This window comes from Manacus candei, unplaced genomic scaffold (genome assembly GCF_025592945.1).
Source record: "Manacus candei isolate 608988 ecotype Guabito, Panama unplaced genomic scaffold, ASM2559294v1 h1tg000080l, whole genome shotgun sequence".
NCBI lineage: Eukaryota > Metazoa > Chordata > Aves > Passeriformes > Pipridae > Manacus > Manacus candei.
Genome location: NW_026138128.1, coordinates 771,008 through 789,247, shown reverse-complemented (window position 1 = coordinate 789,247; position 18,240 = coordinate 771,008). Strand labels below are relative to the sequence as shown.

Sequence of the window (18,240 nt, the reverse complement as noted above, 5' to 3'; positions counted from 1 at the left end):
CCCGGCCGGGGGTCCCACTGACCCCCGCAGGGTCCTACTGACCCCCGCAGGGTCCTACCGCCCGCCCGGGGGGGTCACACCCCCCGCAGGGTCCTACCGCCCGCCCGGGGGGTCTGCAGGGTCCTACGGTCCGTCCGCGGGGTCCCATCGCCCACCCCTGGGGTCGCAGCGCCCACGAGCGGGGTCCCAGCGTCCATCCGCGGGGTCCTCCTGCCCACCCGCAAGGTTCCCCGCCTGGCCACACGGGAGGGCTGGTTATCCCCTCTGCAGCCGTGCAAGCACGGTGCCCCCCAGGAGCAGGGACGGCCCCTGCACCCCCCAGTTCCCCCCATGCCCCCCAGGTGTGTGACCACCCAGGCCTGGCAGCCCGTGCCCACCCCGATCCCGATAAGGGCTCCCGATCCCGATAAGGGCTCCCGCTCCCCGGAGGGGCCCCAGCCGGCCGTGCACACTCAGCACTTTCCAGCTATTTAAAGCCGGCCAAGAGCCGAGCAGCCCTTTCCCTCCCCGGCCTGTCCAGCTGGTCTCTCCTCAGCCATGAGCTCCGGGGCAGCAGCGGGGTCCATCTTCGCCAAGGGGGAGGACTGCAGGGCAGCCTGGAGCGAGGCCACGGCCGGCTACGATGAGCCCGACGCCCACCTGGAGATCCTGGGCAAGCCGGTGATGGAGCGCTGGGAGACCCCCTACATGCACTCTCTGGCCACCGTGGCTGCCTCCAAGGGTAACGGGGACCCCCGGGCTCGGGGACGTGCCGGGGGTGCGGCTGCTCCATGAGCAACTGGTGTGGGGGGATGTTGTGCCAGGGACCCCACTGCAGGGCACTCCATGGGCCACAGAGCCCCCCCACCAGCACAGGGCTGTGGTGGCACTTGTGTGCTCGTGTCAGGGGGACACATTCCCCAGAGGGGATGGGGGAGTGGGGAGGGGGTCCGGCCACCTCCCATCCAGGACCTGCCGCTTTTGGGGCTGTTTCCAACGTGCCACTGGAGGAGGGTTTGGCAGCATCGCTGTGGGATGTTCTTTGTTCCCGCCGTGATCCCCTGGGGGGGCTTGGTGGGGGCAAAGGGGCACTGTGGGATCAGCCAGGGGGGCAGCAGGTGACAGGGACACGGGGCTGAGCTCAGCGCCAGCGGCGTCACACGCTCCCAACCTGCCCCAAAAACGCCCAATTTGGGGAAAGAACAAGGCAGAATTCAGGGCTGGCGGGGGTCCAAGGCAGAGCAAACCCAGGGCTGTGTGTCCCTGGGGATGCCTGGCCCCCCCAGCTGCCCTCCTGTCCCAGGTGGGCGCGTGCTCGAGGTGGGCTTTGGCATGGCCATCGCCGCCTCCAAGGTGCAGGAGTTCGACATCCAGGAGCACTGGATCATCGAGTGCAACGAGGGCGTGTTCCGGCGCCTGGAGCAGTGGGCCAAGGCACAGCCACACAAGGTCAGCCCGGGGAGGGCTGTGCCAGGGCTGGGGGGTGCCTGTGCCCCCCTCACCTCAGCCCTCTGTCCCCCTGCCCGCAGGTGGTGCCCCTGAAGGGGCTGTGGGAGGACGTGGTGCCGACGCTGCCGGACGGGCACTTCAGTGGTGAGACATCCCCAGAGGGAGAGCGAGGGGCTGGGTGGGGTCCCCATGGCAGAAGGGGGTGCACAGCAAGGCAGGAGCCCGGGGCAGGGGGGTGCTGGGACATCCCTGAACCGTGGAAAGGGGGGGAGCAGTTTGGCCAGGGTGGGGTGGGCACCCAGCCCCCTCCATCCCATGGGACCTGGGAGAGACACCGGGGGAGCAGCACGGCGGTGCCTTCCAGGCTCAGAGACACGGGGGGCAAACTGCAGTAGGAAAACCCAGAGCCAGGCTGTCAAGGGGGGCCTTCCCCTGGCACTGGAGCCCCCGGGGGTCTGTCCCAGCTGACGGGCGGTCCCGGTGCCCCCCAGGGATCCTGTACGACACGTACCCGCTGTCAGAGGACACGTGGCACACGCACCAGTTCAACTTCATCAAGGTAAGGTGTGGGGAGCAGCTGGGGGGCAGGGGGAGCCTGGAGAGGTGCCGAGTTCCCTGGATTCCCACGGCAGGGTCACGCCTTCCGCCTGCTGCGGCCCGGGGGGGTCCTCACCTACTGCAACCTGACCTCGTGGGGGGAGCTGCTGAAGAGCAGGTACAGCGACATCGAGAGGATGTTTGAGGTGAGGCTGTCCCTGTGTCCCGCCGTGCCCCCGCTGCAACCTGGACAGCCCAACCCAGGGCTGCTCCTCCCTCCCCTCCCTCCCCTCCCGCAGGAGACCCAGGTGGGGCCGCTGGTGCAGGCCGGGTTCAAGAGGGAGAACATCAGCACGAGGGTGATGGAGCTGCAGCCCCCCCGGGAGTGCCGGTACTACTCCCACCCCAGGATGATCACCCCCACCGTCCTGAAACACTGAGGGGAGCAGGACACAGACCCCGGGGACCAGAGGGACCGAAAGCTCTGACCTCCTTCTGCTGAGAGAGTGAAGCTGATCCATCCAGACAGGGCTGGAGGCTTGGGATGGAAGTCCAGCAGACAAAAGGACTGGAAGCTCCTTGCCCCAGGAGCCCCCTGCCCCACAGGGGTCTTCTGGGCTCTGTCCAAGAAGATCCCACCCTGTTCTGTCCTCTCAGGGTTTCCACTGAAGATTCATCTCCAAATCCCTCAATTAAGCTGGAATTCCAGGGCTTTGGCCAAAGGGGTTCCAGAACCAGCCATTTCCTCTAAAAACTGGATTATTTTGAGACACCACAGGGTGCCTTTCCACAGACGAGCCAAATAATCCAAACCAGGCAGGAGAAACTGGGAAGACAGAGCAGTTTGAGGTGTTTTGAGGCATTTGGGCTGCTCCCGGAGCAACTCCCCAGGGAAGTTTCCCAACACTTCTGGCCAAAGCCCACGGCAGCGAGTCCTGACCTTGACACCCCCTCACAGCTCAGTAAATGTTCCCTCTCTCCCCAGAAGGGATAAAGTCCATTAAAAGGAATGAAATACCCAAACTGCTGTTCTGTTCCCGAGCTATTTATTTGTCTTTCCAAAGTGTGTTTGTCACTCTGCCACCACCATTCCTTACCCCGGACTCCTGGGATGCAGCCAGGACAGGCTGCTTTATCCCTACTCTGCTAAGGAGCTCTGCATTCGGTTTTATTAGTCAGATTGTGATTTTAAGCACTAATATTTCACTTAGTTACACAAACAAAATGACTGCCTGGCCCCTGTGCACACAGATATTATGGATCTACTAGATCTCGTGTGGGAATTATCAACATGAGCAGCTGGTGAGTAAGGAAAGAGCTCAGGGATCACCTGGACATGTGCTGGTCTCAAAACTTCCCAATAAAACTAAAAAGCACATCCCAGCTTCTGGCAAGGCCTTTATGTCGTGACATGACATCATTCTCCTTCCCTCACAGGTTGTTCAGAGCACAAGCCAACACACTGAGTGTTACCAAGTTCAGCTCCAGCTTTTTAGTCCAGTTTTTTCAGTCCAGTTTTTCCATCACAGGGATTTATTAAAGACAGAGAAGCACCTCGAGCAGGTAGAGGTTTATTGAAGGCGCGTGAGGCCCCGGATTTGTGCGTGACGTGAGCGGTGCCCGGGGGCAGAGGGGACATAAATAAAGGCTATTTCCTGTACCAGATCTGAATCCTCTTCTCCCGCTTGATTTTCCTCTGGAGCTGCAGGATCCCGTAGAGCAAAGCCTCAGCTGTAGGGGGGCAACCTGAGAGAGAGAGAGAGGAGGGGAAGGAAGGATGGATGGTCACAGGGCTGGTACCTGCCCGGAGCTGGAGCCGGCAGGGGAGGTGACAACCCTGGGCTTTATCCCAAAGCTGTGACTTCCCCCTGGCTTTGTGGCTGGCACAGGCTGCTCGTACAGGCACGTGGTTAAAGGCACTAAATTGCTGGTGTTTTTCAAAGGAGGTCTTTATCAAAGCAATGCTTTGATTCCAGGCAAAGTGTGTCTCAACCACAGCTCGCACCTCCCACAGCCCTGACAGCGACACCACCAGCTCAGCCCTCGCTGCAACCCCAGCAGAGCTCCCTGAAGCTGCTGCAGCTTCACCAGCACAGTGTGAAACAGGAAAAACCTCTGAAACCTCCCCCAGCTCTGTGGGAATGCCCAGAACTCCCTCGCTCCCGCCCTACCTGGCACGTAGATGTCCACGGGCACGATGCGGTCGCAGCCCCTCACCACAGAGTAGGAGTAGTGGTAGTACCCTCCACCATTGGCACAGCTGCAGGAGAGGGGCAGGGTCAGACCCTTGGTCAGCCCAGAAGGGGGACAGGAGGTCAAGGGAAGGTGACCTCAGCAGGTGGGCACTGGCTGAGCTCCAGGGAGGGACAGGGCAGTGACACCGTGGTCCTTCAGCCCTTCAGGAGCCCCGGCTGGTACATTTTGAGCCCAATTGCAAATTCCAGGATTCTGGACATACACAAGCTCCTGGACTCTGGCAGCTGCAACCCCCTGGATCTGCCCCTGGGGGGACTGTGCAGCTCCCAGTGACTCACACACGTCATTCCCAGTCAGAGGCAGCTTTACTGTCCCACTCTGCGGGGCCTCTTTAGAGAACTTAAGGGCTTGGAGTAACAGGTGAGCAAAGAATCCCCCTCCCTCCCTCTCCCTGCACACACAGACTCCCCTCACAGGGGGCCCAGCACCCACCTCCCCATGGACACCACGTAGCGAGGCTCGGGCATCTGGTCGTAGACCTGCGGAACAGGGATATTTGGGATCACCCCAGTCCCCCCCGCCGACCCCAAAGCCCCCCAGGTGCCGGTACCTTGCGCAGGGCCGGGGCCATTTTGTTGGTGAGGGTCCCTGCCACGATCATGACGTCGGCCTGGCGGGGGCTGGCGCGGAACACGACCCCGAAGCGGTCCATGTCGTAGCGGGGGGCTGCCATGTGCATCATCTCCACGGCACAGCAGGCCAGCCCGAAGGTCATGGGCCACAGGGAGCTCTGTGGGGACACGGGGACAGGGGCGGGTGACTCGTGGGGGAAGGGTCTGTGAGGGTGAAGACCCCTCCGGGGGATCTTCAGGGCTCGTTTCGCACAGGAGGGTCTTCCCGCCTGGGAGAGGAATCTTTCCCAGAGACGGTTTTAGGTGTTTCCCCCTCCTGTGTCCCAGGGAAACTCTCCCTGGTATGAGAAGAAGGCAAGTCCTTGCAGACACGTGTGAGGGCCCCCACAGAGGGGGGCCAGGGATGATAACAGCCCTGAGGGGAACAGGGGGTGGTTCTTTCCCCAGGCCTGGTGTTTGAAATGGTTGATGTTCTTTGAGTCCTGTGTTCTCCACTTTGGAAATAAATTTTTGTCCAATCCTTCCACTGCCTGGCCTTTTGGGGGTGCCTGGGCATTGACTTCACAGAGTCCGTCAGACAGAAGGGAAGTGGAACAGGAGAAGTTCAAAGTGTGGGAGAGCAAAACCCACGGCTCTGGGGCAACGGACACAGGGAGAGCTGTGGGTGCAGCCTGAGCTGCTCCCCTGCACCTCCCACGCTGCCCAAACCACCTCAGAGCCCTCCTGGACAGGTCAGAGCCCCCCAGGGACAGCCCTGAGCCCCACACAGGCAGTGGTGGCCAGAGAAGGGCCAGCCCAGCTAAGGCAGAGCACACTGGACTCAGGGCAGTGTCACTCGTGTCACCTTCACCCCAGGCAGAGCAGCTGCTCGGGGCAGGGGCTGGGCAAACTCCACAAAGTGCTCCGTGTTCCCCCCTGGCTCCACATCCCTGCCCCTCCAGCCTCTGTCCCGCTCTGTCACTGGACCCAAATGTCACCCTCTGTCCGTGTAACTCTGCCATGGGAGCTCTGAGCCTATTTTTATCCCGAGCAGGAGGGGACTCCAGTGTTTCCCTGGATCCCAGGAGTCCGGACTCACCCGCCGGGCCCAGTTGACCAGGTCATCGAGCTTGGTGACAATGTACTCGCCCCGGCTGCTGGGGACAAAGGACTTCTTCTGGACCACAGCAGAGCTCTTCTGGACCTGCACGGCGCTGCAGGGAACAGCACAGGGGGTGAGCTCCTGATCACCTCCCTGCACCATCAGCCACTGCCCTGGGGAGCTGTGTGATTCCCTGAGCAATCCTTGGTATGCTGGACAAGGGTGGACAATCCCACACTCTCTGGGGCCGGGTTTGGGGCAGAGGGGTCTCCCCCACGGTGGGGTCTGGTGCTCAGGCAGAGCCCCTCTGCCATACCCAGATCACAGTGGGCCCCTGGCTGCCGGTCCCCAGGGCTCACCCAGCTCCAGCTCCCCCTGGATTCCAGCGGGGGACTGGGGGGACGCCTGGCAGAGACAGGGACAGACCGACCCCACGGGGGAGGAGCTGCCTCACCTGTCTGCACGATCGGCCGCCGGCGTCTGGTGGAGCAGCTGAGCCTGAACAGGAGCCACAGCGCCGGGCCTGGGGGCAGAAACACCCGGGGGTGACACCGGGTGACACAGCCCCCCCCGCGCCCCTCCCGGGGGGCAGAACAGCCCCGGGCACGGGGCAGCCGGGGAGGAGACCCCCGCTGACCCCCCACCCCGGGGCCCTCCGGCACGGGGGAGCCGCTCAGCTACGGGCTGGGGGGCCCATCACCTCCCGGACCCCCCGCACCCCCAGCCCCGGGCTCCCTCCCCGCCGTTCCCGGCGCTCACCGCCAGCCCAGCGCGCCGTGCCCGGGCAGCCGCAGACCTGCAAGAGAGGACGGGAGGGCTCAGCCCGGCCGGGGCCGCGGCGGAGCCCCCTCAGGGGTCCGTCTGGGCTCAGTCCCCGCGCGGAGGGCGGGTCCCGGCCCCCGTCCGCGTGCCCCGGCGGCTGTCGCGGTGCCCGTTCCCGTCCCGCTCCCGCCCCGTGTCGCCCCGTCCCCGCTCACGGCCCAGCGCCGCCGCCGCCGCCATTTCCCGCAGCCCTTCACGCAACCTCTGCGCGCGGTGCGCCCCCAAAAGGGGCCCGGCGCGCGCCGCCTCAGCGCTCCGGCGGGGAACGCGCGCCCCAGGCCCGACCGTTCCGGGGGCCCCGCCGGCCCCGCGGTAAAACGGCACCGGGCGGGGCCGGGGCGGCCCCGGGATCGCGGCAGGAAAAGGACGGGCGGCCGTCCCTGGGTGGGCTCGAACCACCAACCTTTCGGTTAACAGCCGAACGCGCTAACCGATTGCGCCACAGAGACCGCACTGCCGCCGCCGCCCTGTCCCGCGTGTCCCGTGTCCGTGTGTCCCTCCGTGCCCCTTGTCCGTGTGTCCCTCCGTGCCCCTTGTCCATGTCCCCATGCGTCCCCGTGTCCCGTATCCCTGTCCCACGTGTCCCCGTGTCCTCGAGTGTTTCCCCGTGTCCCGTATCCATGTGCCGCGTCCCCCCTGTCCCCTATCCATGTGCCGCGTCCCCCCTGTTCCGCATCCACGCCCCGTGTCCCGTGTTCATGTCCCGTGTCCCATATCCATGTCCTGTGTCCCATATCCCTGTCCCGTGTCCCTGTCCCGTGTCCCTGTCCCGTGTCCCATATCCCTGTCCCACATCCCTGTCCCGTATCCCTGTCCCGTATCCCTGTCCCGTGTCCCTGTCCCGTGTCCCCGCGCGGCCCCGGCGCTGACGGCCGGGGGGGCGGAGCGGGGCCGTGCAGCCGAAATAGCTCAGCTGGGAGAGCGTTAGACTGAAGATCTAAAGGTCCCTGGTTCGATCCCGGGTTTCGGCAGAAGCTTCTTTTCCTGCCGGGCTCGCCCCGCAGAAGGGGTGTTTTCACCCCAAAAACGCTGCTCCCGGTTGTTTTAACATTCCTGGAAATACACTCACCCGGGCAGGGATGGGTGACACTGTGGGATGTGACACTGGACTAATAATAAATAACTTTATTAAATAAATTAATAATAAGTAAGTTGATGACCTGAGTGGTGAGGAGGCAGCTGAGGTGAGGGAACGTGCATTAATTAACACTGGACAGTCACTAACAAGCAGACTGAACCCATTTTAAATAGAGAACAAGAACAGAAACCAGCAAGTTCATTTTCCTGCTCTCAGCCCTCTGATTAATAGCAAGGAACCAAGACACCAGCACACAATATCACAGGCTCATCTGATATGTAAAAACATTCATCTGATGTAAAATGGGGTGGAAGCACCTCCCTGAGCACCAACCACCACAGATTAAAATGTGAAATCAAGCCAGGGTTATGATAAATCAGGATTAGCCCTGGGAGTGTCCCAGGCCAGGTTGGACAGGGCTTGGAGCAACCTGGGCTGGTGGAAGGTGTCCCTGCCCATGGCAGGAGTGGGAAGGGGTGGGTTTTAAGGTCCTTCCAACCCAAACCATTCCAGGATTCCATGACTGGGGTGAAGGCAAGGAGAAGTGGGAGTTCTGCTTCCGTGCACTGGCGTGGAGAAGGATTTTCACAGCGCTGGAGGGATTTTCATGGAGAAAGGAACACGGGGTTGATGTAAAGGAATCACCTCAGAGCACCTGGATCAGCACCTGGATCAAGGGCAGGAAACCCCATCCCGACCTCTCCCTTCCAAAGGGGAAGTGCCACTCACAGCTCCGAGTCAACTCCACAAACCCCTCATTCATTTTTTATCCCAGCCCCTAAAACTCATTATCCCTCCTCACAAGTTTTAATAAAACCCTCCCTTCCTGTTCTATTCTTGTAATTGAGGTATTTGAGATAAGGGGAATGAGGATTCCATAGTGAAACTCGTTAGAGAGCACAGAGCAATTAAAAGTGTAATTAAAATATATTCAGATAATTACTGGAGCCAGAATAGACATCTGGATCCCAATTTAAACTTCTTCATTTCAAATCATCTTGGGTTTTATTGGACAAGCACAGAGATCCCATTTCATTATCATGAAGAAACCATAATCAGGGGGTTTTATCTCTCATTTATCACTGTTTATCATTAATTAGTTCTTGGTGACACTGATTCCATGTGCCCACAGCTCCAGCCAAGCTGGGCAGGATCAATTTGAGAATTTAAACGAGAAAAAGCCAATTAAAAGCCTCCCTAAATCCTCAGCCTCAGAAGAGCCAACAAACCAGCATTCCAACGGGTCGCTGCTCCAGGAAAAGGGAATGGTTTTGTTCCAGCAAACCTGGATTCCCTCCCCAGGGAACTGCAGCTGTCCCACCAACACAAACCCAAAGCCTCGGGACTCAGGTTGCAGCACTGGGCACCAACTTTATTTCCCACACTTGGAGACACGGGAAGCAGGAGGGGAGAGCCCGCCAGGCCCCTCTGGCTGCACAGGGAGCAGGCCCTGCTCTCCAGCACAGCCCTGCCCGGGGCACACGTGTGGCTAAAAGAGCCCCCAGGGCACTGGGGGTCGGGGCAGGGGCTCTGCAGCCCCCAGGGTGGGCACGGGGGGACGGGCTGGCAGCAGCTGGGCACGGGGGGCACGGGGAGGGCTGAGACCAGAGCAGCTTTGGGGGGCACACACGGGGGCTTGGGAAAGAATTGCACGTTCATACAAATCACCACTGGCTGTTTGCACCCGGGGCCACCAACCCTCAGCTCTCCTCGGGCTCCAGGGTCGACTTGAGCTTCTTCCAGGCCCGGATCTGCTCGTCAAACAGTTCTCTCTCCCTGAAAGGAAAAACATGGAAGCTTTTAGGCAGACCTGGACATCTTTGGATGATCTGGACAATTTGAAGCCTGCAGGGTTGGAGTAGCTCGGCCAGAATGTTTTCCATGTCTAATCCTTTGTTTCTGACCCCCAGAGGAGGGAGGACATGGAGCTCCCCTGTCCTTACACTCAACACCTTCCTGCACAAGCAGTAAACTGGTAAAAACCCTCAGGGAATACTGAAAATAAAAATACCTTTTGGTCACAGGTGGTCCTTTAATGTACTTCTCTTCTGCCTTCTTGTAGTCGATGTCATACACGGCAGCAATGGCGTAGATAATGGCCTAGAAAGGCATTTAATTCATTTACAATCATTAAACAAAACAAAAATCACAACCAGGGATTTGAAGCTGCCTCAGGTGAGAAAAGGGTTCCTCGATCACTTAGAAAACTTGGATGAAACTGCTCATTGCGTGCCTGAAATTCTTAAATAAATGATACAAACTAGTCCTGTATCATCCCCAGGGGAGTGTTTTTATCCCCAGACTAAGATATTCTTCACAGTAATTTTGCTTCTACACAAGTTAATGTTCTCCTGGGAAAATTCCTGTGACGAACAGAAAAACATCTAAAACAACCACAGAACCAGCAAACCCACCCCCCTCCCCCCATCTCACGCACAGAGGACCAAGAAAACCCTGAGAACTTGCCAAATTAAAATAAAAACCCCAAAACAAAGCTTTGAACCATTTCAGGAGTAATTAAAACACACCAGAAAACGATCACTCTGCCTTTAAAAGCAACCAGCTACTCAAAGCATCTCCTTTCTTGCTTAAAAGTCAGCCTTTGAGTGACTCAGGCCGTGGGCAGGTGGGAGTGTTCCCGCTCAGCTCAGCTCTGGGAACTCTCCCCAGGTCATTCCACATGACTCACAAAGCTCCCAAAGAACAGGAATTATTCATTCCCTCCCTGTCCCTGTCCCTGTCCCTGTCCCCTGACCTCAGGCAGCAGCACGTCCGAGATGAATTTGATGCCGTCCCCCAGGATCTGGCGCAGGTTTGTCGTGTCCATCTCCCTGTAAACCTCCTTCAGGTAATCAAACACCAGCTCCAGCTGCTCCTCATCCTCCAGGTACGTCTCCACACGGGTCACGTACCAGTAGGAGTTGAGGAACTTCTTCAGCCAGCGGGATTTCTTCCCGCTTTTCAGGATCCCCCGGAGATGTTCCTCTGCCCCTTTTGTCTTCACTATGAATTCCACGAGTTTTTTGTTCTCCCTGTCCCTGGCTGCTCTGCTCCTGTCTGGAAGGAGCCTCCTCAGGGGCTTCTGGGGGGAATTTTCCAAGGAAGACTCTCCAAGATCCTCCTCTGCCGTGCTGGGGAAGGTCATTTCCACCTCACCCTGGTGTCCCTGTTTCCTCACTGGGTAGCCTGAAACAAAGGCCACAGGCATTTCTATTTAAATATACAAAGGGCCCTCACATCCATAATTACATATATAAATAGAAAATAAAGAACTTTGTTGGTAAGAGAGAATTTTTTCTTCCTTCCTTAGCAAAGGGGTTAAAAAACCACCACTAAAAGCTTCATTTGCCTTAAAAAAAAAAAAAGATTAGGGAGTTGCCTCTGACACGAAGTCTACAACGTGAAGGCACCAGTTACAACTCCAACTATTCTGATTCCACGACCTGATTGCCTCAAACCATCCATATTTATTTAACTTAATTAAAAACTTCATTAAAACCTTAATTGCAACGATGGTATGTTGTGAATTTGAGGGCAGCCCCTCTCTGGGTCTGGTGCCAAACCCACTCGTGTGTAAATGCTGGAGTTAAATTTACCAAAGTGAGATAAAATGAAAGAAGTGATGGATTCACTCACTGATGTCGGCGGCGAGATACTCCAGGAAGGAGCCGGTGAAGGAATGGCAACCTGAAAACCCAAACCAGGGAGACTTATTCACCACTTCCATTCAGCCCAGGAATCAGAGCTGGCAGCTTGGGGTTACCCTTTTCCTGAGGGATACTGGGATGGTTGCCCAGGGAAGCTGTGGCTGCCCCACCCCTGGAAGTGTCCAAGGCCAGGTTGGGGAAGTGTCCCCAGGACGGGGTTTGGATCCACCTGGGCTGGTGGAAGGTGGCCCTGCCCGTGGCAGGGGGTGGCACTGGGTGGGCTTTGAGGTCCTTCCCACCCCTTCCAGTCTGGGATTGCATGGCTGAGATCAGCTGAGCCCTCCTTACCCACTCGGACCCAGTAGTCCCGGATGAGCTGGAGGCACCACTCGATCTCCTGGGGATAGTTCTCCTTGGCCCGTTCCTGCAAAACAGGAAAATATGGGAAACAGCCCCAAAAGGAGCAGCTTTGCACGAGTTCCACCCTCAGACACCAACCAGGTCACAGAAATGGTTAATAACCATGAATCCACTCCTGCCATGGCTGTCCCAGGGATGAGAGCAGCTCTGGGGGGTGCCAAGCCCCACCACACTGCTCCCCTGGTCACCTGTACCCTGTATTCCCACTAGATTCTCCCAACCCCTGCAGTTCCACGTCTGTGGGATACTCACAATGAGCTCCTGCTTCTCTTCACAGTCAAAGTGCTTCAGGGTCTTCAGAGACACCGAAAAACTTAAGGAAACACAGTTAGAGGTGCAACTCAGCTGCCTCATTTCCCTATTTGTTTTATTTCCCAGGAGTGCAGGTTTTACCAGTTTTGGTTTTCAGACTAAGTGAAAACTATGGAATCTTCTAACCAAACACCTGGTTTAGAACAAAGCTAAAGGCAGGTTGTGTTTCCAGGAAGTTTGGGCAGCACAAGTAAAACACTGGCTGTGTCCCAGGGCCTCTCTTTTTGTTCTGTTCTTAATTCCTCAGCCCTGCCCCTGGACATGGACCTGCCTCAACCTGCAACCCTCCCCTGCCCCAGCCCCTCCTCCCCGAGCAACCTGAAGGGATTGTCCTCGCCCTGCCCCAGGAAATGGGCACAGAACACACAGTAACAGCAACTGGAAGTTCAGGATGTGATTGAAGTCCACTTTACCCTTTCTTCTTCTCGTTTGTGGTCCCATCTATGAAGAGCACACAGGCCCTCCGGGGCTTCCGCTTCACTGTTTTCACCTGGGGACAGAAAACAGCCTCATTTAGGCTCCTAAAATCCCAAACCCTGACAAAGCACAGACATTTTCCATGGATATCTGACACCCCACACTTCACTTTTTTCTTATTTGTGCAACTTCCTTTACTACACAAATACGAAAAACTGAACTGGAAGGAGTAACCAGTTACCCCAAGGGAGCACTTCCATTGCACAAGGACCATCCCCTTTCTTGGTAGTTGGGAAGAAGGTCCTATTCCATGGCACAGCATAATCCTCTGCTCTGGTATAGACAGGTGTGAGTTAACCACACTTACTTTTTATGTGGTTTTGTCAGATGTAATTTCACTTCTATGAGCTCTGGAACTTTCCTACTGGAAGATCTTTAACGTTTCCAGCTCTTAGGTGAGTGAGGAAGGGCAAAAGCCACTCCAGAACTGGCAAACTGCTCCTTCTCAGCAGGATACCAGGATAGCAGCAGGCAGGAGCTGCTCTTACCACTGCTGGCCAGTAGGGATACCGCCGGAACTTGCACCACACCAGCATCCCCTCCTCGATGGACTGGGGCACTAAGGTGGGAAACAAAAAGGAAACTGGCTTCAAAAATCAGTGGGACAACACAGATCTCACCCTCTCTCGTCCATCTCCAGGCTGTTTCTCCAGGAGAAACTCCAGCAGTTTCTCTTCAGTGCTTTCACAGGTTTCATCTGAGGTGACAGGGCAGCAGCCTCCCCCCAAAATGCAGCACGGGGGCTTCTGAACAGAAACTCAGGAATTTCAGGCCCAGGCCCTTGCCCAGCTTCACAGGGATTTACATTCCATGCCGCAGCAAGAAGGCTGAGGCATCCAGGAAGTGCACTTTATTCCAAGCTTGGACACAGCTGGATTCCCTCCTGGGCAGGTTGGGTCTCAGCCCCAGGGCTGAGCAAACTGGGGCCCACAGAGCCCACCCTGGCTGAGGAACCTCCCCCAGGGGGGCTGATGGCTCACCTTGACAGGACAGAACACAGGGAAAATCCTCCTCCTCTTCATCTGCCAGAGGGGAGAGTGGAGGGAAACTCTCCGAGGAAACTGCCCTTGAGGACATCCCAGAGGGATCCAGCCCTGCCAAGAGCAGCAAGAACCAGGGGTTGTAAGTGTGGGGAGGGACTGGAACAGGATCAGCCCCAGAGCAGGTGAGACACACCTGAGTGTGACCCCCAGGGGACACAGGGTCTGGTCCCACCTGTGTGAGTGACCCAGAGCACCACAAATCCCTGTGACACAAAGGTCTGTCACCCCTGCACACCCTTAATCAGGGAAAAGCCTGATAATGTGGATAAAAGAGGAAAAGGGGAAGCAATAAGACTGATTTTGGGCCTCTGCACCAACCTGCTCACCGTTCGTTTAAAAACATCATTTAATCTCAACTAATTAGAGCAGCAGGGAAAATAAGTGTGAACCCAAAGGGCAGCAATTGCAGCTGAATACAGCTTTCCATGGAAAACCCTAAGTAATTCCACACAACCCAAGTGCCACCCCATCACCAAAGGCATCAGCATTTTTGCCTCTCCAAGACTTGAACCAAAAGGGATTAAATCAGCAATTTGAGACCCACACTCCCAAAAGCAAAGCAAGATTCCAAGATGAGTTACAGTGCTGGACACCCACACAGGACAAAGGTTTCCCTTCCCCAGGGGATTTGCCCACCTTCATCTTCCTCAGAGTCAGGCATCTGCTTTGCTTTATTCCCAGCCAGGGGTGAGGGCTCCTTGTTTTCCTGCTCTTGAGGCTGAGGGAAGGCACCAGAAGGCCCAGGTGAGGATCCAGAGTGGTTCCTGCATTTCCTGTCTCTGCCCGAGGCCACACCTGCCCCATCCAGCTGTTTTCCACCCTCTGCCTTCCTCCTGCCATCCAGCTGCTTTGCCAGGCTCTCACTCTCACTGCTGATGCTTTTCTCCAACTCATCTGAGGCGCTTTCACCAGAGGAATCCAGGAATGTCCTTCCAGGTTGGGTCCCAGTCCTTTGGGCAGGTTCCACGGTGCCAGATTTAGAGGGGACAGGCAGAGACCCCTCCTCAGGGGGCAGCTGTGCTTGGTCCTGGGGGGAATCATCCCTGCATGATCTTTTCCTCCCTTGCTGACTTCTCCCCTCCTTTGCCTTAAGGGAGGCTTTACTCCCTGGTTTGGGTTGGATTTTCCTCTGTCTCGGTGACGATTTCGGTTGTGGCACTTTGCAGTTGTGACTGGTAGGGGCTGGGGCATCCCTCAGCTCCCTGGGGCCACACCTGGAAGGGTTTATTCCAGCCCCACGGGCTTTGGCACTGTGCCCTGAAGGGAGGGAGCCTCCCAGGAGCCGTGTTCTCGTGGCACTCCTCAGGTTGCAGTTCCTCTCAGGATCCCTTTTACCCCTGGCAGCCTCAGGCTGCAGCTTTGCAGAGCGAGAGCGCCACAAACTGCTGCCTGGGGGGGTGGCTGGGGGAGACCCCACACTCCTGCCCCGGGGTAACTCGGGATCTGGCCCTTCTGCAGGTGGTGCCTGTCTGCCTGAGCCAGTCTGGGTGAGGATATCCAGGGCAATCTTAAGGGAACAGCGATACTGCAGCTCCTCCACAGCCTCACTCACGTTGTTCTTTTGCTCTGATGGAGAAGAATATTCAATAAATGCAACGATCTTTATTACTGTAGATATAAGACATATTATTTCTTTAATAATATAAAATTTACATAGAGAGTTCCTTTCGTTTAAGGTGCAGTTTCTAACACTGGAATCATCCATGATTCTTAAGGCAAAGGACAGAGACACACAAAGACCAGTTTTGAGGGAAATGCACATTTCTTCATCATTCCCACCAAAAAACTGCCACAGGGAAGAGGAAAACGATCCCGTTTAACCTATTTTCCAATTTTATGGATGGAAAAGGAGGAAAGAAACGTGAAAAAAAGCTCCTCAAAACTACATAAGTGAAACACAGCTATTCTCCCCCAGGCTGAGTTTCTGTGTCTGTTTTACACTCGGAATAGAGGCAAAGCAGCCCATTTTGGCCCCTGCTCACCCAGGCTGGAGGCAATGGCCTTGATCCGCTCCTCTGTCAGTGGAACAGCGTCTGCAGAGCTCACACTGACCCTGAAACACAACAGAGCTCACTGGAACCAGCACAGAGAACACCCCCAACACAACAGCTCTGCTCTCAGCCACCAATAAACCCAACATACTCGTCCCCCCAGACCTGTCCTTGGGAGGGTTAAACACCTAAACCCTCTGTAAATCCACGATCCCACCTCACAGGAATCCTCAGGTGAAGGGATTCCTTTTTCCCCCCCCCTCTTTTTTTAACATCTTGGAATGCAAACGTGTGGCAGGAACAAGGATACTCAACTGCTTCTCCAAGCCCAGTATTTCAGCTTTAAATCCCATCTTCGCCATGGTGCCGACATGAGTGCTCCCAGCAACTCCAGCTTTGCACAAAACCTACACAAAAATACTTATTTGAAATCCTTGTCCGACAGATCTGACATCAAAACATTTTTATGGGAACAGCCTGACAGTCCTTGGCAGCTGGCTGCAGCCTCGGGATCCTGGAATCCTGGAATGGTTTGGGTTGGAAGGGACCTTCAAGCCCATCCAGTGCCACCCCCTGCCATGGGCAGGGACACCTCCCACTATCCCAGATTGCTCCAGGCCCCGTCCAACCTGGCCCTGGACACTTCCCAGTGTAAAACTGGGCAAGTACAAACATGTCCACTGGGAGCTTTCACTCCTTTTCTGCTCCATTTCACCCCGTCCCAAGTGCTACCCACAAACACTCCCTGGTTACCTTGGCTGGCCACAAACGCCTCTTCCACTTGCAGAGAACAAACTCTGGGTCGGCCATGGCTGAAAAAGGGCAACTCTGAGGAAAAAAGGGAATAAAGGAGTCACCTGCCTTAGTCCACTTTTGCCTTTATCTTTCTAAAGAAACACAGGACTTAATCAGACACATTATTAAAGTTATTACTGTTTTAGCTTTGGGATCACTGCAGTGATGTTACCCCGCACCATTCTTCAAAACTGTATTTTTAAATTCCATTTCTCTGTAGGTTGCCCAGAGAAGCTGTGGCTGCTCCATCCCTGGAAGTGTCCAAGGCCAGCCTGGAGCAATCAGGTCTAGAGGAAGGTGTCCCTGCCCACGGCAGTGGAACTGGATGGGCATTTAAGTCCCCTCCGACCCAACCCATTCCAAGATTCAATAATTCCATCATTCCAGGAACACCAGTGGGTCTCACCGGGTGAGGACGACACTGTCACAAATTAACCGAGGCAACCGTGGGCCTGCCCAACCCACACCTCCCTGCGACCGAACCCCGAAAACAGCGATTTACACCCCAAAACCAGGCATTTACACCCTAAAAACGACTTGCTAGACCGACTTTTCCATCTAGCTCGGTGCCGATCTTTCCGCGTGATCGGCGGCGATGACCCGAGCGAAGGGGCCGCGGAGCCCTCGGGGGCTCCAGGAAAGCCCCGCTAAGGACGAGGGAGCCCCGCCGTACTCACCAGGCCGAGTCCCGGGGGCCGCGGGCTCCGGGGAGGGAGAAGGGCCGTTAACACCGCCCGGAACGGGACCCACCGGCCCCGCCCGACCCCCCAAACCGCCCCCGCACTCCCGGACACCCCCGGGGAGGGACCCCAGAACCGCCCGGGAGGGAAGGAGCCCCCCACCCCACACCCCGGGAGGGGAACGATGAGACGCCTCCCCAAACCCCGATGAGGGGAGGGGAGGGGTGGGACCCCCCCAAAACCCAGGGAGGGACCTCTAAACTCCCCCGGTGAGGGGAGGGACGAAATTCCCCCCCCCAAAAAAAAAACCGGGGAGGGGAGGGGAGGGACGGGAACTCCCGATCCGCCGGTGAGGGGAGAGGAGGGTCGGGACCCCCCCAAGCCCCGCGAGGGGAAGGACGGGCTGCCCGCTCGCCCCGCTGCCCGCTGAGGGGAGGGTCGGGACCCCCTCGCTCTCCCTGCTGAGAGAAGGGACGGGACCGCCAAATTCCCCCTGCCCGCCGTCCCGGTGAGCGGAGAGACCCCCGATCCCCCCGATTCCCCTCAGAGTGGAGGGACCCCCAGACCCCCCTCGCCCCCTCAGAACGGAGGGACCCCCCGATCCCCCCCCGCCCCCTCAGAACGGACGGACCCCCAGACCCCCCCTCAGAGCGGACGGACCCCCAGACCCCCCCCCCTCACCCCCAGGTCCCCTCGGCCCGCGGCGGGGCGGGGGGGGGCGGGGTCGTTACCGTGCGCGCTCCCGACACTGCCGCGCGCGCCGCCCGCCACATGAGGCACCGCGCATGCGCCGCCCGACCGCCCCTCCCCTGGTCCCGCCCATGGCTCTACGTCGACCAATCAGCGAGCGCCGCCTGTCGCGCCGGCCCCGCCCCTCCCCTTCCCCGCCGCCGCCAAAACACGGTGAGCCGCAGCCAATGGGAGCGAGCGCTGCGCCGCTCGCCCCGCCTGCCCCCGCCTCCTATTGGAGAGTTCGCGGCGGGCCCCGCCCACTCCGAGGGGAGGGCGGGCGGTGCTGCGGCACGGGAGCGGACCGGTGACGTCATTGCCATGTGTGACGTCATCGCATATGTGACGTCATCGAGTCCCGGCCTGGGAACG

General features: G+C 57.7%; 3 protein-coding genes and 2 non-coding genes across 7 annotated transcripts in view; 2 read left to right on the top strand and 3 right to left on the bottom strand.

Annotated features, from left to right (window-relative positions):
- Positions 1 to 478: 478 nt before the first annotated feature.
- On the top strand, positions 479 to 2,530 carry GAMT (guanidinoacetate N-methyltransferase). The gene is made up of 6 exons (XM_051811001.1): positions 479 to 721; positions 1,283 to 1,428; positions 1,509 to 1,572; positions 1,920 to 1,987; positions 2,061 to 2,171; positions 2,265 to 2,530. The coding sequence occupies exons 1-6, from the start codon at positions 538 to 540 to the stop codon at positions 2,403 to 2,405; spliced, it is 714 nt and encodes a 237-aa protein (XP_051666961.1). The 5' UTR covers positions 479 to 537; the 3' UTR covers positions 2,406 to 2,530.
- A 990-nt stretch (positions 2,531 to 3,520) lies between these two features.
- NDUFS7 (NADH:ubiquinone oxidoreductase core subunit S7) overlaps positions 3,521 to 18,240 on the bottom strand; it is a 102,142-nt gene continuing 87,422 nt past the window's right edge. The window contains exons 2-9 of the mRNA XM_051811018.1: positions 6,852 to 6,874; positions 6,634 to 6,670; positions 6,329 to 6,397; positions 5,872 to 5,986; positions 4,772 to 4,951; positions 4,654 to 4,700; positions 4,137 to 4,225; positions 3,521 to 3,711 (exon numbers count right to left, since the gene is read on the bottom strand). Coding sequence (XP_051666978.1) covers positions 3,614 to 3,711; positions 4,137 to 4,225; positions 4,654 to 4,700; positions 4,772 to 4,951; positions 5,872 to 5,986; positions 6,329 to 6,397; positions 6,634 to 6,670; positions 6,852 to 6,874 — 658 coding nt within the window. The 3' untranslated portion in view covers positions 3,521 to 3,613. The remainder of the gene's footprint in view (positions 3,712 to 4,136; positions 4,226 to 4,653; positions 4,701 to 4,771; positions 4,952 to 5,871; positions 5,987 to 6,328; positions 6,398 to 6,633; positions 6,671 to 6,851; positions 6,875 to 18,240) is intronic.
- On the bottom strand, positions 7,072 to 7,145 carry TRNAN-GUU (transfer RNA asparagine (anticodon GUU)). The gene has a single exon. It is a non-coding gene; the product is annotated as a tRNA-Asn (tRNA).
- On the top strand, positions 7,595 to 7,667 carry TRNAF-GAA (transfer RNA phenylalanine (anticodon GAA)). Its single transcript has one exon. It is a non-coding gene; the product is annotated as a tRNA-Phe (tRNA).
- Positions 8,665 to 17,881, bottom strand: PWWP3A (PWWP domain containing 3A, DNA repair factor). 3 transcript variants are annotated; one of them, XM_051810928.1, is made up of 14 exons: positions 17,871 to 17,881; positions 16,418 to 16,476; positions 15,980 to 16,071; positions 15,656 to 15,726; positions 14,310 to 15,239; positions 13,611 to 13,724; positions 13,119 to 13,189; positions 12,567 to 12,643; positions 12,094 to 12,154; positions 11,770 to 11,845; positions 11,411 to 11,461; positions 10,530 to 10,960; positions 9,786 to 9,874; positions 8,665 to 9,550 (listed from the first exon to the last, which is right to left on the bottom strand). In XM_051810928.1, the coding sequence occupies exons 2-14, from the start codon at positions 16,472 to 16,474 to the stop codon at positions 9,475 to 9,477; spliced, it is 2,196 nt and encodes a 731-aa protein (XP_051666888.1). In that variant the 5' UTR covers positions 16,475 to 16,476; positions 17,871 to 17,881; the 3' UTR covers positions 8,665 to 9,474. The 3 variants fall into 3 exon arrangements, with proteins under 3 accessions (XP_051666888.1, XP_051666886.1, XP_051666887.1); XM_051810926.1 differs by lacking the exon at positions 17,871 to 17,881 and adding an exon at positions 17,821 to 17,839; XM_051810927.1 differs by lacking the exon at positions 17,871 to 17,881 and adding an exon at positions 17,752 to 17,776.